The sequence below is a fragment of the Lagenorhynchus albirostris genome, chromosome 5 (genome assembly GCF_949774975.1).
Source record: "Lagenorhynchus albirostris chromosome 5, mLagAlb1.1, whole genome shotgun sequence".
In the NCBI taxonomy this organism is placed as follows: Eukaryota; Metazoa; Chordata; class Mammalia; order Artiodactyla; family Delphinidae; genus Lagenorhynchus; species Lagenorhynchus albirostris.
This window is the reverse complement of record NC_083099.1, coordinates 115,418,108-115,444,487: the sequence shown is the minus strand read 5'-3', so window position 1 is coordinate 115,444,487 and position 26,380 is coordinate 115,418,108. Positions and strand designations below refer to the sequence as shown.

General features: G+C 36.0%; 1 protein-coding gene across 1 annotated transcript; it reads left to right on the top strand.

Moving 5' to 3' along the window:
* The first annotated feature begins 10,592 nt into the window (after nucleotides 1-10,592).
* LOC132521265 (alpha-aminoadipic semialdehyde synthase, mitochondrial-like) lies at nucleotides 10,593-15,736 on the top strand. The gene is given in 2 exon segments (XM_060150752.1): nucleotides 10,593-13,267; nucleotides 13,269-15,736. Coding segments are annotated over 2 exon segments (2,778 nt in total). The 5' UTR covers nucleotides 10,593-10,633; the 3' UTR covers nucleotides 13,413-15,736.
* The last annotated feature ends 10,644 nt before the right edge of the window (nucleotides 15,737-26,380 follow it).

Sequence of the window (26,380 nt, the reverse complement as noted above, 5' to 3'; positions counted from 1 at the left end):
AGTAGTTTATCGATGTTTTTACTTAGAAAGCTCTTAAGTAAGAATTAACATTTATCTATTATAGATTATAATTGTGATTATCTTACATAAGTATTGGTTTTGATCATCAAGCCAGCTATAAAGGAAGTTGGTTCTAATCACAAAAAAAAAAATAGTAAACTAAATGAGTCTAGTGATACCCACAAGAAAGAGTTCTGAATACTTCATACACTTTGGGAGCAGATAAAGATGTGCCATTTCCCTTTTTCATGGTTCAATTCTCCATGTGAGTAAATGATCTATTTGTCATCAAATAGTGATGGTGATGCTTTACACATAGTGTGCACATAATAAGTATTATTTATTGACCCAAAAAAGAGCTATGAACGTATATGATGAATTATTAGTATGTGGGATCTTTAAAGGAGCATATATAGCAGAGGTATAAATATCAAGCACAATAATAATACTAAATTTGGCTACACTGCTGATTCTAACATTACCAATAACACTTGTGAAACTTTCATTTTCAATGGCAGATTATAATATTATCATAATGTAACCCATAGGGCAAACTCTTAAACTGCCTTTTACCAGCTGCCTTTCCCTGTGGATTTAAGTTTTCTGTTGCTACATTGCATGGTAACTGTTTTGCAGTTCACTTTTGTCTGAATCTCCTGTTAAAAGTAACTTATTCAATGCTAGAAAACCACACTGGCATTCCTTTAGTTCTGCAGTATAATCCTTCATTTGAAATGAAGTTTGATTGTTTTAACTACACAACATAAAGGAGCCTGCACTACATCAAGACCTTTAATGGAAACTAATGGAATTTTTGGCATAAAATAGTAGAATTAATTAGATCCAGCAATGCACACTGTTTAACTGCTAGCCTGCCATTTTACACTGATTTGAAGTCATACATACGTAACAAAAGACACTGGGTTGATTGCACAAAAGACTTGAACACTCTTTTCACATTCACTGTGTAAGTTATTATCCACTGTGAAAAGATTATTGACATTTTTTAAGGAGATATTATGGAGAGAAATGATTGTTACCAGGATGACTGGTAGAATTATGTATGAGATAAGTAATCAATCTTAATTTCTCATCTTCTGAAAAAATGACTTTAATTTTAAAATACTGGTTAGTGCATATGAGATTTCTTCTGAAATGAGCAGAAATATCAAAGCTGGGTTTGAAATGTAGCGGACACTGAAAGTGAAGTATAAAACAAAACCTTTTATGTATACCTTTGCATGTTTGATGGCTACATATCTCAGATTGTTAGTGATGTTTCCTGTATTTTATCTCATCTTGAAGGTTGATCTGAAAAAAATTACATGTATGTGTCTTATCCTGGATTTATACTAATAGAGTGTAGAAAATGCCCATGGCCCTGATTCTTATATAAAGGTCGATCACACTTATTGATAATTGATGGCAGTTTAGTTATCTGGAGAAAAGGATAAATTATATCCATGTAAACATAAAGAGTCTAAAGTTTCTTGTGTATTCTCCCTATAGTGTTTCTTTCCCATTATTGTGATTTTCTGTAACAGTGTGCCTCAACCATGCATGATCACTATCAATACTTGAAAAACTTGTTTTAAGATACAGATGCACATCACGATTAGTGACCAATCAATTACTTCTTTGAAAACCTGTCAGTGATTGGCCACCACATACCTGGTATTCAGTATGCTCACAGACAGCAACAGCAATGCATGTATTTGTGTTGACTCCTTATCTCCCAGTGATATCCTGTGGCACTTGAAAAAATGGATAATTGAAAGAGGGAATTGACTGACAAAGATGAAACTGCAGCAGAAGAATGAAAGGTGATAACACTGGAAGTGAAAAAATTAAATGGAAATGAAGTTATAGAAGAAATAGTTCACCCTGGGAATGGTGATACTGTCACCATTCAAGAAATCCCAGATATTCAGCTAGAGGAACTGAGAAGGTGAACTTATCAACATAAATTAGGAAAATGGTTGTGATGAAAAAGCTAAAGATATCCCAGAGGAAGTGCTCTGACAAAATACTTGACATTAAAGGAATTCTCAGAGATATTTCATGACATTGAAAGTGTGAAAGATAAAATGTTGGAAGCTGATCCAAACTTAGTAAGGAGTATGACAGTTCACCAAGACACAGCAAAGATACTCCATATCACGTTATATGATGAGAAGGAGGCAACAACTGTTCAAACGACTGTTGATAAGTATTTTTTTACAAACAAATAATATACTTCAATTCTTGATTTTTCCAAAATTTTAAATTAGTATTTTAAATGAAAATTACTATTATTTTTATTTCCCTATACATTTTTAACTGAGAGTAAGAGAGGTTTTAATATTTTGACCAAACTTTTGTAGTTACAGAATATCTTAATTTTCCCATTAATATTATAATGGCTTTCCATGGTTTCAGCTTGCACAGTCCTGCACTACCATGCGAAGTGAAGATTGCCTGTATCTGATTAGGAGTAGTTCATTAACTAGGTAGATGAATGAATGGTAAAATATCTGGGAGAGAATGTTAATGGTAGCATCTTTAAGTAGGTCTTAAATCATCCTGTAGTCAACCATCTACTCCACCTTCAGGCTAGCATTCTATAAAAAATAAACATAGCTCCTATTTTCCTCTTCCATCTTGTAATATTTCTCTGCTCTAGACATAACATCCTCCTTTCGTTTCCTCACAGTCAACATGTCTCTTTTCACGCATGCTCTCGCCTATGCTTTTGTTTTTCTGCCTCTCTCCGTCTGCTTACTCCTGTTCACTTTCAGATATCAGCTGAGGTCTCTTCATCAGTGCAGCCTTCTCAGGTGTCTGTATCAACCCCTTCACCTCACATAGAATTTGCATTTATACTTTCACTTACAACAGTTACTGCAGTTACAATTTTACGTTTAACAAAATAATCATTTCACCAATGCCTGCCTTAGCCACTCTGTTGTAAGTTTCTTCGTGGCAATTTTCATGTCTAATATGCAAGGTCGGTGCTACGTAAATTTTATTGATTTTAAAAAATGAACATGAGGCAATCTTGTCTTCTCTCCAAAATATTTTACATTTTTATCCTGGGTGACTAATAATTCTAAGAGTCAGGTACTTTTAGCTGGGAAAGGGACATTGTGAGTTACACTGCTCAAATGTTCACATTATTTAGGAATTATTTATACCCAACTAATGGTTATTATTCCTTTGGTCAGGGTTAATGAGTGCTTGACTATTCAGGATTTTTCTTTTTAGCTCTTATAGTGGCTAGGTTTTAGTAATTAAATGTAGGGACATTTGGGGGTGTAAAAAATGGAAATATTAGCAAGTAAGGGAAGAGAGGGGACTGAAAAATGCCAAGAACACACACACACACACACACACACACACACACACACACACACACACAAAGATTGCACACAGAAAAGGCAATACATTAGTATTTGTCATCTTTCCTAATTTCAAGAACTGCATTTGAAACTTCACGTTACTTTTTTTAACATTTATCCTGTTGGATAGGTATTTTTCCCAATTTACTTTTGTAGAAAATAAGATTTAGAGAGTTTAATTTTTACAAGGTTATAGGGCTAATAGGTACTTTATAAAGGATTAGGACCCAGCTCTGTTTGACTCCATAATCCATGCCCTTTCTATCATTCCAAGGTGAGTCCTAAAGGAAAGAGACCCCAGTGTTAGTTTGTGGCACCATGGAGAAGTTTTCTTCATTGGCATATATTCTTTTTTTTATCCTCTTTATTTTTGGCTAATTTTAGTTCCAGTCCCTTTTAAAGCTCCCAGGTCTTCCTTCTGTCTTTTATTACTATTTTAATCTCAACAGGAAATTAAAACTGAGCTTCAAATTTGGCATGGCATTGTATAATAAGTAGCCTGTATTTTTGTTGTTTATATGCTGGGAAATCTCAGGATCTGAAAACCAGTCAACCTGAGGCTTCACTGAACTAGGACTGTCTTGTTAAACTGTTAAGAAAACTTGGCCCAAGTTCATCAGTGAGCAGCACGTCCTCCTAAAGCATGGTATTATGCTAATAGCTCATCTAATAGTACACATACCAAGGGTATATCTATTTTATTTATTAAGTCATACATGTCTGGGGATCTTGTTATAGTTGACATGGCAATGGACAGTTTGATAGTACTTCTGTTAAAAAAGAAATACTAATAAAATTAGCATGAAATCAATACTCATTTCATATTACATATTGTTCTAGAAATTAAAATAATCTAAACTCAGAGACAACTGTTTGAGAGAGAAAGAAGACTTATATTTTGGCAGTCTATCTGCACACAACATTATCCCTTCTCTCATAAACTCCATCCCCTCTCACCATCAAAAATGTCCTATGGTGACAAGTAAGCCAATCCTACTTGCCTACTGATTAAGAGCAGAGTAGAATGTCTCATCAAGACTCCCTCTCTCTCTCACACACACACACACACAAATTCCTGGACTTCAGATCCTGTTCTCAGATCAACAAAATCTGTAACTGTTCCTTAGCTCCTCTTTCTGTAGCAATAATACTATTTGTACCTACTTCATAGGATTGTTGCAAGGATTAATGGACATGATGTATATAAAGAGCTTAGCACAGAGTCTAGGACTAGAGAAGTGCTCGGGAAGCATTAGCAATCGTTATTTACTAAGATGTTGCTATCTCTCTTCTCCTAGGTATTTCTTCTGATTTACAGGACACTTCTAGCTCATTGTTTCCAGATGTTTTCTATTAGTCTGAACAATTGGCTTTAATGGAAACAGACGGCCAAAATGGCTGCTACAAAGTGGATATTTCAAGATGATGAAACCTGGGCATTTGATGAGTGTCAGAACATAACGTTAATTGGGTAGAATCTTTTGATGATGTACAATTATGCATTTTAAGTGACCACCAATAGACTGGTGCTACATATCGATGAAAGCTATCTGTGGAGGCATTATGCCTTATCTTAAAAGGTTGTTGGTCTTTATGTCTAAATTAATACGGATCTGTTACAAGCAGCTTCGTAAATGCTTAATTGTTTCTCTAAGTTTTTACTTTCATTAGAGTCAGGTTTAGAGAGCGTGTGGAGAACGAGGAAGCCACCCAGTTGAATTTCAGTCAGTGAGTCCTAATCAAGATCAAGTTCCTGCTCTAACATTTACCCTTTTAACCACATATATGTGTATATGTGTGTGTGTGTGTGTGTGTGTGTGTGTGTGTGTGTGTGTGTAAATCAATCTGTATCAGAGTTGGAAAACCCATATGTCTTATTGGTACAATTCAACTCTGTCCATCTGTTTTTCATAATTTTCCAGGACACAAATCTTTCAAGATTTTAGTCTCCAATCGAATGTACATTTTTCCAGCTTGTCTCTCTGATCAATGTATACATAATGGCTGAGATATATTCTACCCTATTTGATCTAGGAGAGTACTAAATTGTCTCAAAATGTTAATGATTCCTTAGGCCAAGGGTAGACAAACTTTTTCTGTAAAGGGCCAGATTGTAATTATTTAGGTTTTGTGGGCCATATGGGCTCTGTCACAATTACTAGACTCTACCATTATAGCATGAAAGAAGTCACAGACAACATGTAAATAAATGGATGTAGCGGTGTCCTAGTAAAATTCTACTTATGGATGCCAAAATTTGAATTTTGTATAATTTTCACGTCACAAAATAGCATTCTTGTTTGAATTTTTTCAACCATTTTAAATTTAAAATAAGCTTTTTAGCTTGTAGGCCACACAAAAACAGGCAGCTGCCTGGGTTTGGCCCATGGGCCATAGTTGGCCAAACCCTACTGTAGCATTATTGGTTATTTTCTCTAGAGTGTAAGGTTTAAATTTGTTTCGTCAGCCACCAAAACCTCATGCAGAAAGAGATACCACACAACCCTCAAATGATAAAGTGCATGCGACTTCCTGCAATATGATTGCAATTTTATCTTTTGATATCCACAAATGCTTTAAATGCATTTTATTCAATATAGAGTTGACCCTTGAACAGCATGGGTTTGAACTGTGTGCATCCACTTATACACAGATTTTTTCAATAGTTAAATACTACAGTACTACATGATCTGCTGTTGGTTGAATCCTCAGATGCAGAACCAGAGATGTGGAGGAACTGCATATACAGAGGGCCGACAGTAAGTTATACCCTGATTTTTGTCATCACGTCTAAACCCAACGTTGTTCAAGGGTCACCTGTATCTTCAGAAATGGTAAATGGGATACACGTTTTCATTCTGTCTCAAGTGATCAATCTAGTGCCTCACATACCAGCCAACAGTGATTAAGCCAGAGATTTGGCTAATGTGTGAAATAAAAATATTTTAAAAGTCCAAAAATGTCCCCAAATCCCAAAGTATTTAGGTCTATGACAAGAGTCAGATAACAAGAACAACTGGCGTATATTTGGATGTTTACATTGTTAGCAAAGTATTTTCACAAACCATATGACATTTGCTTTCTATAACAACCCATCATGATATTAATATTGCAGTATATACAGCAGAAATGTAACTAAGCACCCAGATAGCAAGTCTCAGTTGCAATAAAAATAAATCTAATGTTGACAACAACTTAGAAGAAACTTGAAAAAGTGATTATCCGGCTTCTGTCTTAAACCCGTCCAAATAGAGGACAGAATTAAAGGAATAGGATTTTCTTTTATCTCACCAACCCTCCCTCCTTATTTGCAGAAGATTCTCATTCCATTATCAATAAAACAAAAAGGAAGGAATAAAAAAGGGAAATGTGGGTTAAAAACAAAAAAGGAACTATCTATTGAGTGCCTAGATTCTGCCAAGCAAGTAAAAATATTAGTAATAAAAATAGACCTAGGGCAAAGTATTTGGGAGAAAAGGAAAGGATATTTTCAGCAGTCTGCCTCCACTTGATACGACACATACTCAAAAACACCACCCCTCCCTGCTTCTACCTGAAATGGTGTAGAGTGCTAGCTGAGCCTACCCTACTTAGCGCTTACTATAACAGGTGTATTGTTTAAAGTTCTTTTAATTGCTCTTAACAAACCTATTATAACTTTACCAGTGGGGAAACTGAGGATCAGAGAAGTTAACTTGTCCAAGTTCACATATTTAATAGAGTCAGAGACAGGACTTGGACGAGAACAGACTCCACTGTCTTCTAATGCCAATTTAGTATTAATTTTATAACGAGAAATTAGACTATGAAATTATAGCAGCTTGGCATGAAAGTTATTTCTTTATATTATATCCACTTCGTATGATTTTATAATGACAAGAGAAATTATATAGCATATCTGTGTAGTGAAATATTTTTAGTAATCTTTATCTGAGCTTCTTAAGGAGAAAAACATCTATTATTGGGAACACAAAAGCCTCCACTAATATTTCAATAGTAGCAGCTTTGATATAGCACAGTTCAGTAAGTCTTTTTCCTCTAGCAAGCTAGGGGACCTAAGAGAAAGTTTAACCGTGATAATCAAAAGAACCTGAGTGTTGAACACTGATCCTATTATAGCAAATGATTAGTACAGGTGGACCTTTCTCCAGGTTCAATGACTGTTGGTAATGCTTAAATAATCAGGCAGCTGCTAGATAGCAAGAAAATGTCAAGTCGAGCACCTGGGTGTTAAACATTTATACATGCTTGTAGGCCACTTTTGATCTATCTCCCAACATGCCAAATGTCAGTGGCTTCACATAGGTTAGGAGGAAAGCACCTCATTAGAGCATGGCTAGAGTTTGCTTGGCATCAAAAGGCACAAAGAATCCTGGACCCTTAGATGCAGGGTGTTTATTTCTCTGTGCACTCAGCTTGCCGGTGTTTTGAGTAGCCCAGGTCCTCTGTTGTCTATATGTCTATAGATTACTCTTTCCCCATTTCTCTTTAAAAAGAACATTGCAATGGCTTCGTTTTTCCAAGCAGAACAATATAAATTACTATTTAATGACCTAGGGTGCCATTATATGAAGGAGCAGCCTGCACTGGCAACTCCAAATTGCACTTGGAGTTCTTCAAGGAGTTCATGGCCGGTGGCTACACGCTGTATACAGGGGTAATCAGCAAAAGATAAGGCAGCATCCTGGCTCGCAGGATGCTGTGCAGACAGAGCATGCTGTCTGATTGCCTTCCCTAACCTTCTGCTAGGCTCTGTTTCCCTTGCTATTGTACTGCAGATGTAGTAATTAGTTTCCAAAGGGCTTGGGGAGAAAACAGGCTCACAAGCGAACTCATTTTCTTTTTTTTCAAAGAAGCTGCCCAAGTTCATAAGCTGTGGTGAGTGCCTTACTAAAATCAATGTACAGTTTATAAGTGAAAAAGGATAAAGAGCATAACACAAAATGAAACTTGATTTTTCCATCCAATTTAGAGGACGGCAAATGTGATTTAAGAAACAGAATGTCAGAAAAAGGAATGTCATGTATTAAGTCAAGGGCCCAGACGCAAAAAAAAATAGCAAGTCCATGGAGAGCCTTTTGATTCTCCCATAGCTCCCCTGTTATACAGCTCTCCAGCTACATAAATTGAAAAGCTAATTTAGAGCACAGTCTAAATAACTCATTCAGCCACTTATAAACCATGGATATTCTTATATTTTCTATGATTATAAAAAAAGTTAAAACTAAATCTTTATCTTAGCAACTGGTTATAACCTATGGCTTAAAAAAATATTGGTATACACATTCAACTAGAATTCGGAATTGGCCTCAAACGGAGTCAAAATATCCACCCACTCTGAAAGTTAATATAGCTTGTTGTATCAAAGACGTAGATGGCTCCTTAAGAGATAGTTACCCCTAAACCTCATCAGTATCCTGCAGCTGTCCTCGGTAACGAGGATTTCCAAGTAATATGGGAAATTGTAGCCAGTCTTGAGCTTTAGGGCTATTACAGGAATCTGCTACTAAGCGAAAGAAATTGATGATGGAGTTGCAGCGTACATTTTTAGGTCTTAATAATGTGCAGTGCAGTCCCGAGCACTACTGCTATGGCCTTGCCTTTCTAGTGATGCTAATTTGGCTACATTTATTTCTAATATTCGAGTGAAGTGTCTCAAAAGCAGTCAAAAAATCAATTCTCAACAAATTCCTCCTCATTTACCTCTTCCTACTCTGTATCCCTTGGCCCTCACTACACTTGGGATTACAAATTCTGACAGCATCAGTCTTGACCAGAACATAGTTAAGAGAGCTAGGGCCTTGGTAAACTGACTTGTATATATTGTGTATTTAGAAAGAGCTCCTTATTCAACCTTTTCTCTAGTCAATCTGGTTATCTCCTATATGTAAACTAATACCTCATTATCGATGGTGAGTTTCTAAGTGGAAATCATGGTGATATTTGTATATATGTAGATGTAGTCACAGACTATGATTAGTTAACTAGCAGAAATGAAAGGTGATCTTCATTTACTGTGCTAAAACAAATCTGTACTTGCAGGATAAGATATGGTTTATTATGAACTTTCTACTCTGTGACATAGACACAAGAAAATTATTAAAGAGACAAATATTAAAATGTAGGAACGTATTTTTCATAGTATTATTTTGTTAAAAGTGAGGAAATACAATAAGGAATAAATTGAGTGAACGGTAATATTCTACATAAGAATAGATAAATAAATGCACTCGTTTAAAATATATGTCAAATTTAAGTTAAATCAAATTTGCAAATGTCCTGTTTTGCCTTTCTTTAAAATATCCTTTGTTCATAAGGCTATAACATAAGTGCAATTAGGCCTTTTCAAGCTAAAGCTATAATATGCATTATATTTTAAGCTGAAAACATAATATATATAATATATATTCCCAAATTAAATATATCACTATTTAAAAAATAATATTTTAAATAAATACTTAGGTAGTAAAATCAAAACCAAAAAAGTTCATTACTGAATTCAAGCTATTTCTTAACTATAGCTTTAAATAATATATTAAAATATTATAACATACAAAAAGAGTATGTGATCTCATGACAAATAGTACTGGGTTCTTTCCAGTCCTAACAGTTACTACCTGAGTAACCTTGGACAAGTCATGTTTCTTTAGTTCCTTTTTTAGTTAAATAGGAATAATAATAGCTCCTACCTCACAGAGTTGTTGTAGGATTACTTGAGATAAACCATAAAAATGCACAGAAAAGACTCATCAAAGGTTAGGTTCTATTACTAGCATTATAATCTCCAATAATCATTATTATTATTTGATGAGTAAAGGGCAAAAGCCCATTTTTTTCCCCAGTGTGATGAAAAAAAGTCCCAGAAATGTACCTTGCAGAGTAGTGTACATGATGTAAGATGTGGATTGCACAAAAGAATAAGTACAAGTAGAGCAGAACCTGGAAAGGCTTGGTGAAAGTAAAAAATAAATAAGTGGATAAGTAAAATATCTTGGTATTGCATGTGGTAGCCAGCCTCCAAGATGGCCCCCAATTATCCCTGTTCCCTGATATTCACACCCTTTTGTGTAATCCTCTCCCACATTGTACCAAAGTTAGTCTATGTGACCGATAGAATGTGGCAGAAGTCATGGGATATCACTTCTGAAATTGTTTTAAAAAACATTGCTGAATTTCTGCTGGGAATTCGGATCCTACTCAGCCCAGCCCCGGGAGCGCAGAGGCGGCGGGGACCGGACGAGTCACCAGGTTTCAAGATGCTGCGAGTACCTAGGACCAAACTGGGCAGGCTGGGCCTCAGCCTCTCCAGGCTTCACTATAAGGCGGTGATGGCATTGAGGCGGGAGGATGTGAACGCCTGGGAGAGGCGGGCTCCCCTGGCTCCTCGGCACATCAAAGGGATCACCAATCTGGGGTACAAGGTCTTAATACAGCCTTCCAATCGGCGGGCCATTCACGATAAGGAATATGTCAAAGCTGGTGGCATTCTTCAGGAGGATATTTCTGAAGCTTGTTTAATTTTGGGAGTTAAAAGACCCCCAGAAGAAAAACTAATGCCTAAGAAGACCTATGCATTCTTCTCCCACACCATAAAGGCTCAGGAAGCCAATATGGGTTTGTTGGATGAGATCCTAAAACAGGAAATCCGACTTATTGATTATGAGAAAATGGTGGATCATAGAGGAATACGGGTAGTGGCGTTTGGACAGTGGGCAGGTGTGGCAGGGATGATCAACATTTTACATGGAATGGGTTTAAGGCTCCTTGCTTTGGGACATCACACACCTTTTATGCACATTGGCATGGCTCATAACTACAGGAACAGCAGTCAGGCTGTGCAAGCTGTCCGAGACACTGGCTATGAAATATCTCTGGGATTGATGCCAAAGTCGATAGGGCCCTTAACATTTGTGTTCACAGGGACTGGTAATGTATCTAAGGGAGCCCAAGAAATCTTCAATGAATTACCTTGTGAATATGTGGAGCCGCATGAATTAAAAGAAGTTTCCCAAAATGGAGACCTGAGAAAAGTGTACGGGACAGTGTTAAGTCGCCATCATCATCTCGTCAGGAAAACAGATGGTATCTATGATCCTGTAGAGTATGACAAATACCCTGAGCGCTACATAAGCCGTTTTAATACTGATATTGCACCCTATACAACTTGTTTAATTAATGGAATCTACTGGGAACAAAACACTCCTCGCCTACTAACCCGCCAAGATGCTCAGAGTCTCCTGGCTCCAGGCAAGTCCTCAGTTGCTGGTGTTGAAGGCTGCCCTGCACTGCCACACAAACTTGTGGCAATATGTGACATTTCAGCTGACACCGGAGGATCTATTGAGTTTATGACTGAGTGTACGACAATAGAGCATCCCTTCTGCATGTATGATGCAGATCAGCATATTATTCATGACAGCGTCGAAGGCTCTGGGATTCTGATGTGCTCCATTGACAATTTGCCGGCACAGCTTCCAATCGAATCTGCCGAATACTTTGGAGACATGCTTTACCCTTATGTTGAAGAAATGATATTATCAGACGCGACACAGCCTCTTGAGAGTCAGAATTTTTCTCCTGTGGTGCGAGATGCAGTGATTACATCCAACGGCACATTGTCTAATAAGTATAAATATATCCAGAAACTCCGGGAGAGCAGGGAACGTGTTCAGTCACTCTCAGCGAGCACCAAGAAAAAGGTCTTGGTTCTTGGATCTGGTTACGTATCTGAGCCGGTGTTGGAATACCTGTCGAGGGACGACAATATAGAAATAACAGTAGGGTCTGACATGGAGAATCAAATCGAACAGTTAGGCAAGAAGTATAATATAAATCCTGTTAGCCTGTACGTTGGTAAACAAGAAGTGAAGTTGAACTCCTTGGTGGCAACGCAGGATCTTGTCATCAGCTTGTTGCCTTATGTATTGCATCCTCTTGTGGCCAAGGCATGCATCGCAAGCAAGGTTAACATGATCACTGCAAGCTACATCACCCCGGTGCTAAAAGAATTAGAAAAGAGTGTGGAAGATGCTGGCATCACAGTCATTGGCGAATTGGGATTGGACCCTGGTCTTGATCATATGTTGGCAATGGAAACGATAGACAAGGCCAAAGAAGTGGGAGCCACGATTGAATCTTATGTTTCCTACTGCGGTGGCCTTCCAGCCCCTGAACATTCAGACAATCCCTTGAGATACAAATTTAGCTGGAGTCCAGTGGGAGTTTTGATGAACATAATGCAGCCCGCCACCTACCTGCTCAATGGAAAGGTTGTGAATGTGGTCGGGGGTGTCTCCTTCCTGGATTCGGTTACTCCCATGGATTATTTCCCTGGATTGAATTTGGAAAGTTATCCTAACAGAGACAGTACCAAATATGCTGAGATTTATGGCATTCCGTCTGCTCACACTTTATTACGGGGGACGCTGAGGTACAAGGGATATGCCAAAGCCTTGAATGGATTTGTAAAATTGGGTCTTATAAACAGAGATGCATTTCCTGCCCTTCGACCTGATGCCAATCCGCTCACCTGGAAAGAACTCCTCTGTGATCTAGTGGGAATTTCACCCTCCTCCAAGTGTGATGTGCTTAAGGAAGCTGTCTTTAAGAAACTAGAAGGAGACAATACCCAGCTGGAGGCTGTTGAATGGTTGGGCTTGCTTGGGGATGAACAAGTCCCTCGGGCAGAGTCTCTCGTGGATGCACTCTCCAAGCATTTGGCCATGAAGCTTTCCTATGGCCCTGGAGAGAAAGATATGATTGTGATGAGAGACAACTTTGGAATCAGACATCCTTCTGGACATTTAGAAAATAAAACTATTGATCTTGTGGTTTACGGGGATGTCAATGGTTTTTCAGCTATGGCTAAAACTGTGGGGTTACCCACTGCTAATAAGTATAAAGATGTTACTTGATGGTGAAATTCAAGCTAAAGGCCTGATGGGGCCCTTTTCAAAGGAGATCTATGGACCAATACTGGAGTGAATTAAAGCAGAGGGCATTATGTATACTACACAGAGCACAATCAAACCGTAATTGAGAATTATATTTTGTTTTTATCTTCCCAGCCAATACAGCTCTGAACTTTTAGGCCACAAACATGCTTGCTAATGTGATATTTTAAAACATAAAGCATGATATGTTTTGATTAAGTCAATACAATGGTGTTTTTGAAATATAAATCTCTATTTTAATATGAAAATATTTGGAACAAGAGATGCCAGTAATTACCAGGGAACTTTAATAATTCTATCATGTATTTTTTCATGTGTATGTAAAAGTGACAATGATTATACTACTTGTTAATTTATTATGCAACTTTTTTCTTACAAGAATATATTTTCCGATAATTAGCAGATGAAGTTTTATCTTTTTAGTAAGAAAAAAATTTCTTCATGCAGCTTTATTTTTCTAACGGATTCAGTTGGATGCTTTTAGATCACCAAAGCTTTGCAATAATACTATTTTATGCCTTTTTGTAAAATGATGATTCATTTAGAAAGTGACATTTCTTATAGCTTTCTTTTAATGTTTGGAGAAGGAAATAGGTAAGACTAAATCAAAATCCACATGGTCACCTCATTAGGCACAGGAAAAGCATTAACAAGTCCAACACACTTTTATGATAAAAACACTCAACAAACTAGGAATAGAAGGGAATTCTTCAACCTGATAAAGGGCATCTATGAAAAAACCATAGCTAGTATCATAGTTAATGATGAAAGACTGAAGGATTCCCCCCTAAAATCAGAAACAAGACAAGGATGTATACTCTTGCCATTTCCATTCAACTTGTACTGGAGGGTACAGCTGGGCAATTAGGCAAGAAAATGAAGTAAAGGACATCCAGATTAGAAAGGAAGATGTAAAACTATCTCTAATGTTATACAAAGAAAATTCAAAGGAATACTCTAAGAAAACATTAGAACTAATACATGAGATCAGCAAAGTTGCATGATACAGGATTAATATTCAAAAATTGATTGTATTTGTATACAATATCAATGAATGAAGCAAAAGTAATATTAAGAAAACAATTCTAAGAAAAAGTGTAAAATAGGAATAGATTGAGAGTCCAGAAAGAACTCATATTTACAGTCAATTGACTTTTGAAAAAGGTGCTAGGACAATTCAATTGAGAAAAATAATCTTTTCATCAACTTGTGCTGAAACAACTGGATATCCACATACAAAAGAATAAAGTTGGACTCCCTACCTCACAGCACATATAAAAATTATCTCAAAATGGACCAAATACCTAAATATGAGAGCAAACACTATAAAACTTTTAGATGAAATCCTAGGTGTAAATCTCTATGACCTTGGATTAGGCAGTGCTTTCTTAAATAAATGACACCAAAAGCACAAGCACTGAAAGATAAATTGGGTATCATCATGATTAAAAACTTCTGTGCTTCCAAGAATACCTCAAGAAGGCAAAAGACAACCCATAGAATGAGAAAAAATGTTTGCAAATCATATACCAAGTGAGAGAAGAACTTGTACTTAGAATAGGTAAAGAACTACTGTATTCAAGAAAAAGTCAAAGAGCCCAATTAAAATAAATGGACAAAGGATCGCAATTAACAGTTCTCCAAAGAAGACATACAAAAGGCCAATAAGCACATGAAAAGATGCTTAACGTACATTAGCTATCAGGGAAATACAAATCAAACCTACAATGAGATACCACTTCAAAGTCACCAGGATAGCTACCGTGAAAAAATAATAACAAGTGCTGGTGAAGATGTGGAGAAATTGGAACCCTCATAAACTGCAGGTGGAAATATAAAGTGGTACAACTGCTTGGAAAAAGTTTGGCAGTTCCTCAAATGGTTAAACATGGAGTTACCATATGATCCAGTAATTCCACTCTTTGGTATTAGAGAAATGAAAATATGTCCACGCAACACCTTGTAAACAGATGTTCATAGCAGCATTATTCATAACAGCCAGAAATCAAAACAAGTCAACTGCCCATCCAATAATAAATGAATAAACTGTGGCATATCCATACAATGGAATATTATTTGGCAATTAAAAAGAGATTAAGTACAGTCACTTGCTACAACATGGATAAATATTAAGTGAAAGAAGCCAAGCATGAAAAGCCATATATTGTATGATTTCATTTGTTTGAAATGTCCGGAATAGTCAAATCTCTATATGGAGAAAGTAGATTAGTGGTTGCCTAGGGCTGGGGGGTTTGGGGGCAAGTGGAAGTGACTGCTAATGAGTTTGGGGGTTTTTGGGGGAGATGAAAGTGTAGAGTTGATTGTGGTAATGGAGGTGCAACTCTGTGAATATGCTAAAAATCACTGAATTGTGCACTTTGTGTGAATTGCATGCTGTGTGAATTAGGTACCAAGATGTACAAATAAAACTTTGTTTCTCCTTGGAAAAAAAAAAAAAAAAAAAAAAACATTGCTGATTCTGTTTCTCTCTCCATTGCTCTGAAAGTATTTAGCTGCTTATCTTGTAAGAAAATCTATGAAGAGACCCCCATGGTGATCAATTAAAGCCTCCTGGTAATAGCCACATGAATGAGCCAATCAGACATTTACAGGCTGTAACCATGATCTACAGCTTGATTACAGTCTCATGAGTCTTTTTGCCAGAACTACTCAGCTAAACTACTCCCAGATTCATGACCCTCAAAAACTATATGAGATATTTGTTTTAAGCTCCTAAGTTTGGGGTAATTTGTTTTGTCACAGTAAATAACTAATACTCTATAACCTGTTATCTAAATGTAAAAATAGATCATTATAATTTATTTTCCATTATAGCCTCTATTATTACATCCTGAGGTTCCCTTTATTATTGAAAGCAATTTTGCCTCTTCAATAATGGAAAATATTTTTAGCCAATATTACATTAAAATTTGAAAATATTTCACCTAGATGGAAGCTATCATGTAACTGTTTATGATTAAAATATAATTAAAGCATTTGGAACCAGGGGACTGTATTGTTCTCCTTAAAGGAAAAAACAGTGCCTGGTAAAAAATAAGTTTTTCAAACAAAATGTTCAAACAAACGTTGTAGGACATGAATAGCTGCAATAGAGCTAGTTTCTAAAATAAGACTCAATAATAAAAGTAATGTTAATGTTCAGAGCTCTGATGTGTCACAAAGTCTTTTAAAATATTAAGAGGGTATAACAGATATTTAAGAATGTTTACCTATTTAAAATTTCTTAAATTCCATTCTTTTGAATATTTTCATTTTCACATAAAAATTACAAAAATTTTAAATGTATAAAGGCAACATAATACTAAATAAATATAAAAATAGAGACAAAAACATAATCCCATTTTCCTGCCTCTCAAATTTCTGATGTTTGTCGAATTCTGTCCAAAATATGCCCATATGTAAAAATTTACATTTCTATAAGCATATATTTATATTTACTCTGATTTCTTTTACTTTTTAAATTATCAGTAGCACATAGAAGGTAATTAAAAATAAAATCTCTAGAAATACTAACTCAACAGTAACCATTATTAATATTTTGTTATCTATCCTCCCATCCTCTTTATCATTTCATCCTATCATCTATGTGTGGTAATAGGAATACCCAATCCCAAGATCCACATTTCCAATAGGGAGAACATGAATGGTATTAGCTTGGGCCACACATGCTCCCCTTTAGGTATGGGGTTTGGAGGGGAAGAGATAGAAAGTAGATGAGAACACCTTAACAAAATTCTTACAATGCATAAGGGAGCGTGGAAGAAACTGCTCCCAAATGAAAGTGTTCCAGGAAGTCGAAAACATAGTAGCTGTCAAATCATGTAAAATCATGATAGTAAATTCTCAGCAATGCCTCCATTCTACTAATTCCTCAGCTTCCACAAGATCACTCTCCTGTGTGTTTACCACCAAATCTTGCCTCCATTTTTTACCTCTTTCTCTCCCTAATCTACCTTTCTTTTTAAAGGAGCCATAGAAACAGCTCAAGGAATACATAATGCCCACACTCTGTCCAATGATGTTGTAATAATATAATATTTTGGTTATCAAATCTTTAGTCTACCTGGTCTCTTCACAGAATTTGATATCATTGTCTACCTATTCTTATCTTCCTTCTTTAAAGTATTCTTTTTTTAATTTAAAAATCTATCTCCTTTTTTAAAATTTGTTCAATATGCTTTCTTTTTTTAAATTAATTAATTTATTTTTGGCTGTGTTGGGCCTTCGTTTCTGTGCAAGGGCTTTCTCTAGTTGCGGCGAGCGGGGGCCACTCTTCATCGCGGTCTGCAGGCCTCTCACTGTCGGGGCCTTTCTTTGTTGCGGAGCACAGGCTCCAGACGCGCAGGCTCAGTAGTTGTGGCTCACGGGCTCTAGAGCTCAAGCTCAGTAGTCGTGGCACATGGGCCTAGTTGCTCCGTGGCATGTGGGATCTTCCCAGACCAGGGCTCGAACCCGTGTCCCCTGCATTGGCAGGCGGATTCTCAACCACTGCACCACCAGGGAAGCCCTAAAGTATTCTTTTTATTTGCTTCAGAAGTGCTCCTCTTTTCTGGTTCTGCCTCTCCCTGGATTAGGTCTCTTTTTTGGCTCTAATAACTTGAATGACCTTGAAATATTGTAATGATGTTTAAACAGGGTGAGGGTTTAAAAAGAAAACATTTTTATTAAAATACATTGTAGAGAAATGTGCACAAGTCATCCCTGTACAGTTTGATAAATTTTTATGAAACATACCTATATAATTAACACACAGATAAAGAAAGAGAGTATTACCGGTATCCCTGAAGCACTAATCATGGCCCATTCCTGTCATTGCATACCCCTAAAGGTTCACACTATCATGACTTCTAAACTATAGATTAGTTTTGCATTCTTTTGTATTTCATATTAAAAAAAATCATGCAGTCTGTAGTCTAAATTTAGCTTCTTTCTCTCAATGTAGTATATGTGAGATTCATTTGTGTTGTTGCATATTGCAGTTCACTTATTCTCATTGCTGTATAAACTTCCATTGTATGAATAAACCACAGTTTTTATCAAAGTATAGTTGATTTACAATATTGTGTTAGTTTCAGTGTATAGCATAGTGATTCAGTATTTTTGAAGATTATATTCAATTATAGGTTACTACAAGGGTATAATTCCCTGTACTATATAGTATATCCTTGTTGCCTATCTATTTTATATATAATAGTTTGTATCTGTTAATTCCATACCCCTCACTTGTCTCTCCTCCCTTCCCTCTCTCCTTTGGTAACAAGTTTGTTTTCCATATCTGTGAGTCTGTTTCTGTTTTGTGTATACATTCATTTGTATTATTTTTTAGATTCCACATATAAGTGATATACAGTATTTGTCTTTCTCTAACTTATTTCACCAAGCATAATATCTTTTAGGTCAATCCATGTTCCTGCAAATGGCATTATTTCATTTATTTTTATGGCTGAGTAGTTTTCCATTTATGTATCGATATATATACCACATCTTCTTTATCTATTCCTCTGTCAGTGGGCACTTGGGTTGCTTCCATGTCTTTGCTATTGTAAATAGTGCTGCTATGAACATTAAAAGTGCACATATCTTTTCGAATTAATGTTTTTGGTTTTTTCCGTATGTATACCCAGGAGTGGAATTGCTGGGTCATAGAGTAGTTCTATTTTTTCGTTTTTTAAGAAACCTCCGTACTGTTTATCATAGTGGCTGAACTAATTTGCATTCCCACAAACAGTGCAAGAGGGTTCCCTTTTCTCTACACCCTCCCCAACATTTGTTATTTGTAGACCTTTTTAAAAATTGATTTATTTTTGGCTGCATTGGGTCTTCATTACTGCATGTGGGCTTTCTCTAGTTGTGGCGAGCAGGGACTACTCTTGTGGTGCACTGGCTTCTCATTGCGGTGGCTTCTCTTTGTTGCAGAGCACGGGCCCTAGACGCATGGGCATCAGTAGTTGTGGCACGTGGGCTCAGGAGTTGTAGCTCGCAGGCTCTAGAGCACAGGCTCAGGAGTTGTAGCGCACGGGCTTAGTTGCTCCCCAGCATGTGGGATCTTCCCAGAACAGGGATCAAACCCGTGTCCCCTACATTGGCAGGCGGATTCTTAACCACTGCTCCACCAGGGAAGTCCCTTGTAGACTTTTTGATGATAGCAATTCTGACAGGTGTGGGGTGATACCTCACTGTGGTTTTGATTTGCATTTCTCTAGCAATTAGTGATGCTGAGCATCTTCTCATTTGCCTATTAGCCATCTGTATGTCTTCTTTGGAAAAAAAAATCTATTCAAATCTTCTGCCCATTTTTTTTACATTTATTTTTTACTTATTTATTGTTTTTAATTTTTTTTGGCTGTGTTGGGTCTGCGTTGTGTGTGGGCTTTCTCTAGTTGTGGTGAGTGTGCACTACTCTTCATTGTGGTGTGCGGGCTTCTTATTGTGATGGCTTCTCTTGTTGTGGAGCACGGGCTCTAGGAGCGTGGGCTTCAGTAGTTGCAGCACATGAGCTCAGTAGTTGTGGCTCGCAGGCTCTAGAGCACAGACTCAGTAGTTGTGGTGGATGGAGGGCTTAGTTGCTCCGTGGCATGTGGGATCTTCCCAGACCAGGGGTCGAACCTGTGTCCCCTGCATTAGCAGGCTGATTCTCAACCACTGCGCCACCAGGGAAGTCCCGTTCTGCCCATTTTTTGATTGGATTGTTTTGTTTTGTTTTGTTTTGATATTCAGTTGTATGAACCATTTGTATATTTTGGATATTAAGCTCTTGTCAGTCACATCATTTGCAAATATGTTCTCCCATTCCATAGGTTGTCTTTTCATTTTGTCAGTGGTTTTCTTTGCTGTGCAAACGTTTTTAACTTTAATTAGGTTCCATTTGTTTATTTATGCTTTTATTTCTTTTGCCTTGGGAAACTGATCCAAGAAAATATTGCTACAATTTATGTCAGAGTGTTCTGCCTATGTTATCTTCCCAGAGTTTTATATTTTCAGTTCTTACATTTAGGTCTTTATCCCATTTTGAGTTTATTTTTGTATATGGTGTGAGGAAATGTTCTAATCTTATTGTTTTAATGCGGCTGTTCCGTTTTCCAAGCACTACTGTTGAAGAGATTGTCTTATTTCCATTGTATGATATACTATATTTTAGTTTTCTTCTGTTGGTGGACATCTGTATTGTTTCCTGTGCTTCACTATTGTAAATTATGCGGCTGTGAGATATTTATTAATTAAAATTGTACATAAAAATTTTTAAACAGTCCTTTAGCAGTCAACTTTTATTCTTTGCCAATCTGTGTTCCCTTACAATAGACACAAGTAGAAAAATATTGAAAAATTGTTGAACTTTTGTGGGAACATATTTTACTCTATATAAATTCTAGAAACTTTCACCTTCAAATTGAACAGTAATAGATTTGATTCTAAACAAACTAGTCAGAGTAGACTTTGAAGTCATATTTTTAAACTTAAAGTTTATGTTAAATTTAGAAACAATTGCATTTTGTACTTTTGTTATAATGGCTCTTCAGTTCGTTTTGGAAGTGAGAGTAATAAAAGCTATTGAACTTTCGTAGGGTTTCTAACTTTAAGGAAAATTCCTATAAATATACTATATGTGAAGGTAATATATCGAGTACATTGAAATTTGGGATAAAGCTGTAGGTGGGTTATTATCATTAAAATGGTTTTCTATATCTGAACAATCTATATTATTCATTTCTATATATCATGTTCTGATTGTGTTTTAAGCCATTTTTTGACCCTATAGCAAATGGGTTTCATTAAAATTTATTAGAGCTTTATTAAATAAGGGTAGCAATATATCCAGACTAAATCACTTGCGGCAATTCCTGTGCCGGTCTACTTAAAATAAAACGAATGCCCTTATGCTAACTTACTAGACCTTCTAGTGAAAGCATTTTCACTAGGGTTTCTATTCTGGCTAACTAATCAGTTTTGGTAAAGCTAATCATTTTTCCAAGACACAATTTCCTTATTGGTAAAATAGAAAAAACAACTAACTCTCAGGATTATTTGTAAGCGTTTTTCCAATAGTCCAGAACAAATATAGGAAAAATTATTCTGAGTATACACTACTTCAATTGTCTTGCAAATCTGCTTATTAAATCTGCCATTCTTAATCCCTGACCTTTCAGCATATTGGGGCTCATAGTGGGGTGATTAAAACCACAATAAGATACTACTTTCAGAATTGTTTCTTTTGACCTAAAAAAAAAGTTTTTTCTTAGGATGATGAGTGCTGATGGTAAAGCAAATGCCCTTCATAGTGATTTGGACACTATTTACGTTAGCTTAGTAAATATTTAGCTATATGCCACATGGGTGAAGGACAAGGACAAATGTATCTGAGACCAGTAGAGAAGCAGAACACGGATGTCTGTGATTTATGTAAAGTTATCTGGGTAGCTGTTTTCTTTACTGCTTGCAGAGAATAAACTTCAAGACCATGGATAAATACTCAAATTTAGAGATTTTTAAAATCTCATTTCATAGATGGAACAGAAATAAGGGCATAGAGTATTCTACTAAAGACAATTTTATGAGATCTTGAAAGATACAGCTAACACAGTAATAAATATTAGTAATATTTGTATAATTTGTCACCTACTTGATAAAAGAGATACTGTAGTAACAGTTGGGTACTTCACTTTTCTGCTTATTTTGAAGGAATTCAGAGGAGACTGTCAGCTTTCATCTGATTAAGTTGAGCACACTTTCTGGAACAAGGAGATTCTCCCAGACAGTAAAATATCTCTTCTTCTTTTTCTTTCTACCTAACCAAAAAGAAGAAGGAGAAGGAGAAAAGGAGGGCCTGCTCGAGGGAGGGAGGAGAAAACACACACAAAACAAACAAAAACCCTTATCGTTCTCCACTTTTCTTAAATTATTGTAGCAGTTTTGCCTAGTATTCTAGGTTTACTTAATTGTTAAATTTTGTGTGTGCACTCCCAAATATTAAATACATATTTGTGTAGTACCATATTTTGTACATTTTTATAGGTTTGTCTCTAACCTGGACACCTAAAACAAATGTATAAGTGTTTTTAACAACTTTCAGAACAAGTTAATGGCTAGAAGGACTGTGGTAAGCAGAGAAGGTAGTCATTTTGGCTAAGTTGTATAAGAGTGTCATCCTTAATATTGACAAAGGACATATTTAAGGGAGTTAAGATATGAAGCTATAGAAAACTTATGTATTCACTTGAAGTGAGGAGTTTTTATTCCAACTTAGCTTCTATTCAAATTTAGGTGGGCAAGCAGAGTGATGAATTAACATTTATGGGGCACATTCTAGGAATAAGGAAATGTCCCAGTCACTTTATGCATTCAGCAAATATTTACTAAGCTCCAATCTTGCGTGGATTCTGAGGTGAACAAGAGTGGTGGTGACATATTCTTGGGGAGACATTAAAAATAAACAGATGAGAGAGTGATGAATGGTCAGAGTCGTGTGGCTCTTGTGAAGGGGCTGCACAGGAGGCGGGCTCGTGTGGCACTAGAGAAGGTGCTCAGGGGAAGCTTCTCAGAGGGGACAATTTGAATTTAGACCTAAATCTCAGGACAAACTCACCCATGTGAAAGATCCAAATGGAAAAGAAGCATTTTTGGCAGCAGGAACTGTAAGCACAAAGGCCTTTAAGGAGACTCGAACATGGTATGTTTACAATACAGAAAGGCCAGTGATTGATAGCAGGCTGTTGTCTAACAATGATAGGTACCCAAACTGAGAAATGATGTCATCAATAACTTGGCAGGATTTTTATATTAATAGTAGTAGCTAATATTTGTTGAGGACTTGACTTTGTGCCTCGAGGTCAAGCTTTCTGTATAGATTACATTGAAAAACAACTATAGTATGATGTTAAAGTTCACATTTTGGGGGCAGACAGACCTTGGGTTTGAGTCCTGGCTCTGCCAGTTATTAACTTTGCGATTGCTGTGAAATTTCTTAATCTCTCTTCATCTTTGCTATCCTTTCTTTAGAATGGGGATAATAATAGTGCCTACCCTCCTATGGTGGTTCTGAGAATTAAAAAACAAAATAATAACTAACATCTTCTGAAATTTACTATGAGTCCACCCTTTAATCAGAATTCATTTAACTCTGCCAGGAATAATCCTCGTCAGTCTACTGTCAGAGCGTATGCTCTTTTTAATAAGCAGACTATAAAGCATTTATATTAATTCCTTATATGTGTTCACTAGCAAAGTACTACAGGGGAAAAACATTAAAATAGTGTAAGACCTGATTCCGTCCAATGAAGATCAATGATGATAAATATTGCATCGTAGTTATCATTTTGAGAGTTTGGAATTGTGGTCTATTCATTTTCAAAGCTCCATATTATAGTATCCGACAAACAGTACGTTCATAATAAATGACTGTTGAATGAGCAAATAAGCTTTAGAATTTCTGTGGGTAGAATCTTTATTTTTAGCTGACTACCTTCTTCTTTTCTTCTCTTAACTCCGTCAATATAAACGACCTTCCTTCACACTTTCATTTTTGTTATTTCTGCTCCAGTTCACCTTTGATTATTTTTTTCCAACTACGTGTTCCACTGAACACTTCTACAGCTGGGAATATCTGCTTTTCTCTTTAAAGCCTCTGGTTTTACTTCTTCCCTTGAATGCTTTCTTTATATCATTTTAAATATATCCTGCCACCGAGATGTCTTGAAAAGAGAGCTAAGCATCTTTTCTTTCAACCATTGCTTTTACTTTGATTTCTTTTTGTTCAAAAAAAAAATATATATATATATATGTATATCCTATATATGTGTATAAATGTCATAGCTTTTGAGGTAGTAATTTTTAGCTATTATTGTAGCATAATCAAAAAAGCAATATTATATAAAGCCCTATTGTTTCTTGCTCATGAATTTCTTAGTTCTACTGACCTATTCTCGTGTGTGTGTGTGTGTGTGAACTGTATTCCAAATTGTTGGCAGTTATATCTAAATAAGCATCTTTCAAGTCTTACAAACTGAATCTAAATATTTGGCCTGTGGGGTCATTTTCTGTTCTCTGTAATCCTGTCTTTGTTTCCTAAGACACAGTGGAAGGTCTGTGTGTTCTAAAAGACACATCATGCTGGAATGTGTAAGAACATTAAATCATTTTTCTCCTTCATATTTCTTTAGAGATGGTGGGATGTTACACATCCAAAAGTCTAATATTTTCTCAATTTGTTTCGTGGTCATACATCTTCAAACTTGTGTCTTGTACATCTCCAAACTTAGCCACTGTTGTTCTAAGCTGAAGTCCCTCTCTGTATATCTTTTCCATTTACAGACCAAAGAAAGAGCCCCAGTCCCTCCCTTGATGTGAAATCAATTTCCATCTTTATATTGAGGCTTGTTTCTCTTGTACTAAGATTACATCTAGTCTTCTTCCTCTAGCTGTCTGTGTTCTTAATGCATTACATGGTTCTGCTTGAAGGTCTGCTTTCTCTGTATCTGGGTGATTTTAATTAGTCTTTGAAGTTTCTTTTGAAATCCTTCTTCTATTTCCCTTTTGATTATTTACTGTCTATAATTTCCCTTATCTCCATCTCTGTGTTAAATTCTTCTATGTTATTATTTCTTCTGGAATTTTAATTTCAGTTATCAGGGTATTGGTCTGCTTATTTTCTTTGTGCCCACATGTGCATGCACTTGTGTGTGTGTGCACGCATGTGTAGGTGCACACAAACACACACAAATATACTTTTCCCGTATTCAGATTCTTCTCTACCTTCCTCTTGAATACCAGGTGGAACAGAAATGAGCCTCTATTCTTGCACTAGGATTCAAGATATCTAGATGAGTAAACCAGTGTTCTCTAAACAATGAGGTAAATTCTGTGACACAGAAATCCATAAAAGAAGTATATTTTAGCCAACTCTTTCAAGTTTTTGAAAATAAAATTCCTTGGATTTTGCTTTGAAAACTGAAAAGGAGTGTACCAGAAAACATGGATAAAAAATGAAACACTTTAGTAAAAAGTAGCTGCATCTTCTGAAAGAAAGCACCTCAGCTTCTCAGAGATGCCAGCTACAATGGTTGGCATATTCGCCATTTAAAAGTACACAGTAGGAAAAAGTAAATAAATGAAACTACACAGTAGATTTCCTAGCAGCATTTAATGCTTCATTAGAAGAGCTTTACAGCACAGGGAACTATACTCAGTACTCTGTAATAATCTATATGGGAAAAGAATATGAAAAGGGATAGATATATGAATATGTATAACTAAATCATTTTGCTGTACATGTGAAACTAAAACAGCATTGTAAATCAACTATACTCCAATATAAAATTTTAAAAAATTTTAAATGCACATTAAAAAAAAAGAGGTGCTTTAGTCTACCACAAAGGAAGTTATGGTTAAGGTGTCACGTTTGGAACCCTAAAGATAAACTTTTAGTACTCAAATGATAGATTTTTGTTTGATATATATATCTAATATTATTTCTGTAAAATCTTATGGAAAAGCCCGAAAAAACTTTTGGGCCAACCCTATATATATATATATATATATATACACACACACACATACATATATATACACACATATATATATGTGTGTATACACATTCACATATGTACCTATACATATGTATATATATATAAACACACATATATATGTAAACTTTCATATTTGTAAATTTATATATATAATATTTGCTGTACCTACTATATTTACTATATATTTTATGTACTTATATATTAATATATAATTTATATACTATACATATATATATATTTATAATATGCCCTACCTATTTCAGGTAATAAATTCGTGACTTGTGCATATGATGAGAAAACGTATTATTAGCTGTCTTGTCTCAGTAACACACTTTGGACTCATATTGTGAGCTGTACAATCACACTTAGAATTGAGTAGTTACTGACTTATGATTTGTGGATGAGCTTTTATGATGAATTTATGAGAAATTCGAATCAATACGACGAAGCTGCGTTTCTCTACATTAAAATTGTGGAAGAAGTCTTTTAAACTTCTGGTTACAAAGGAATT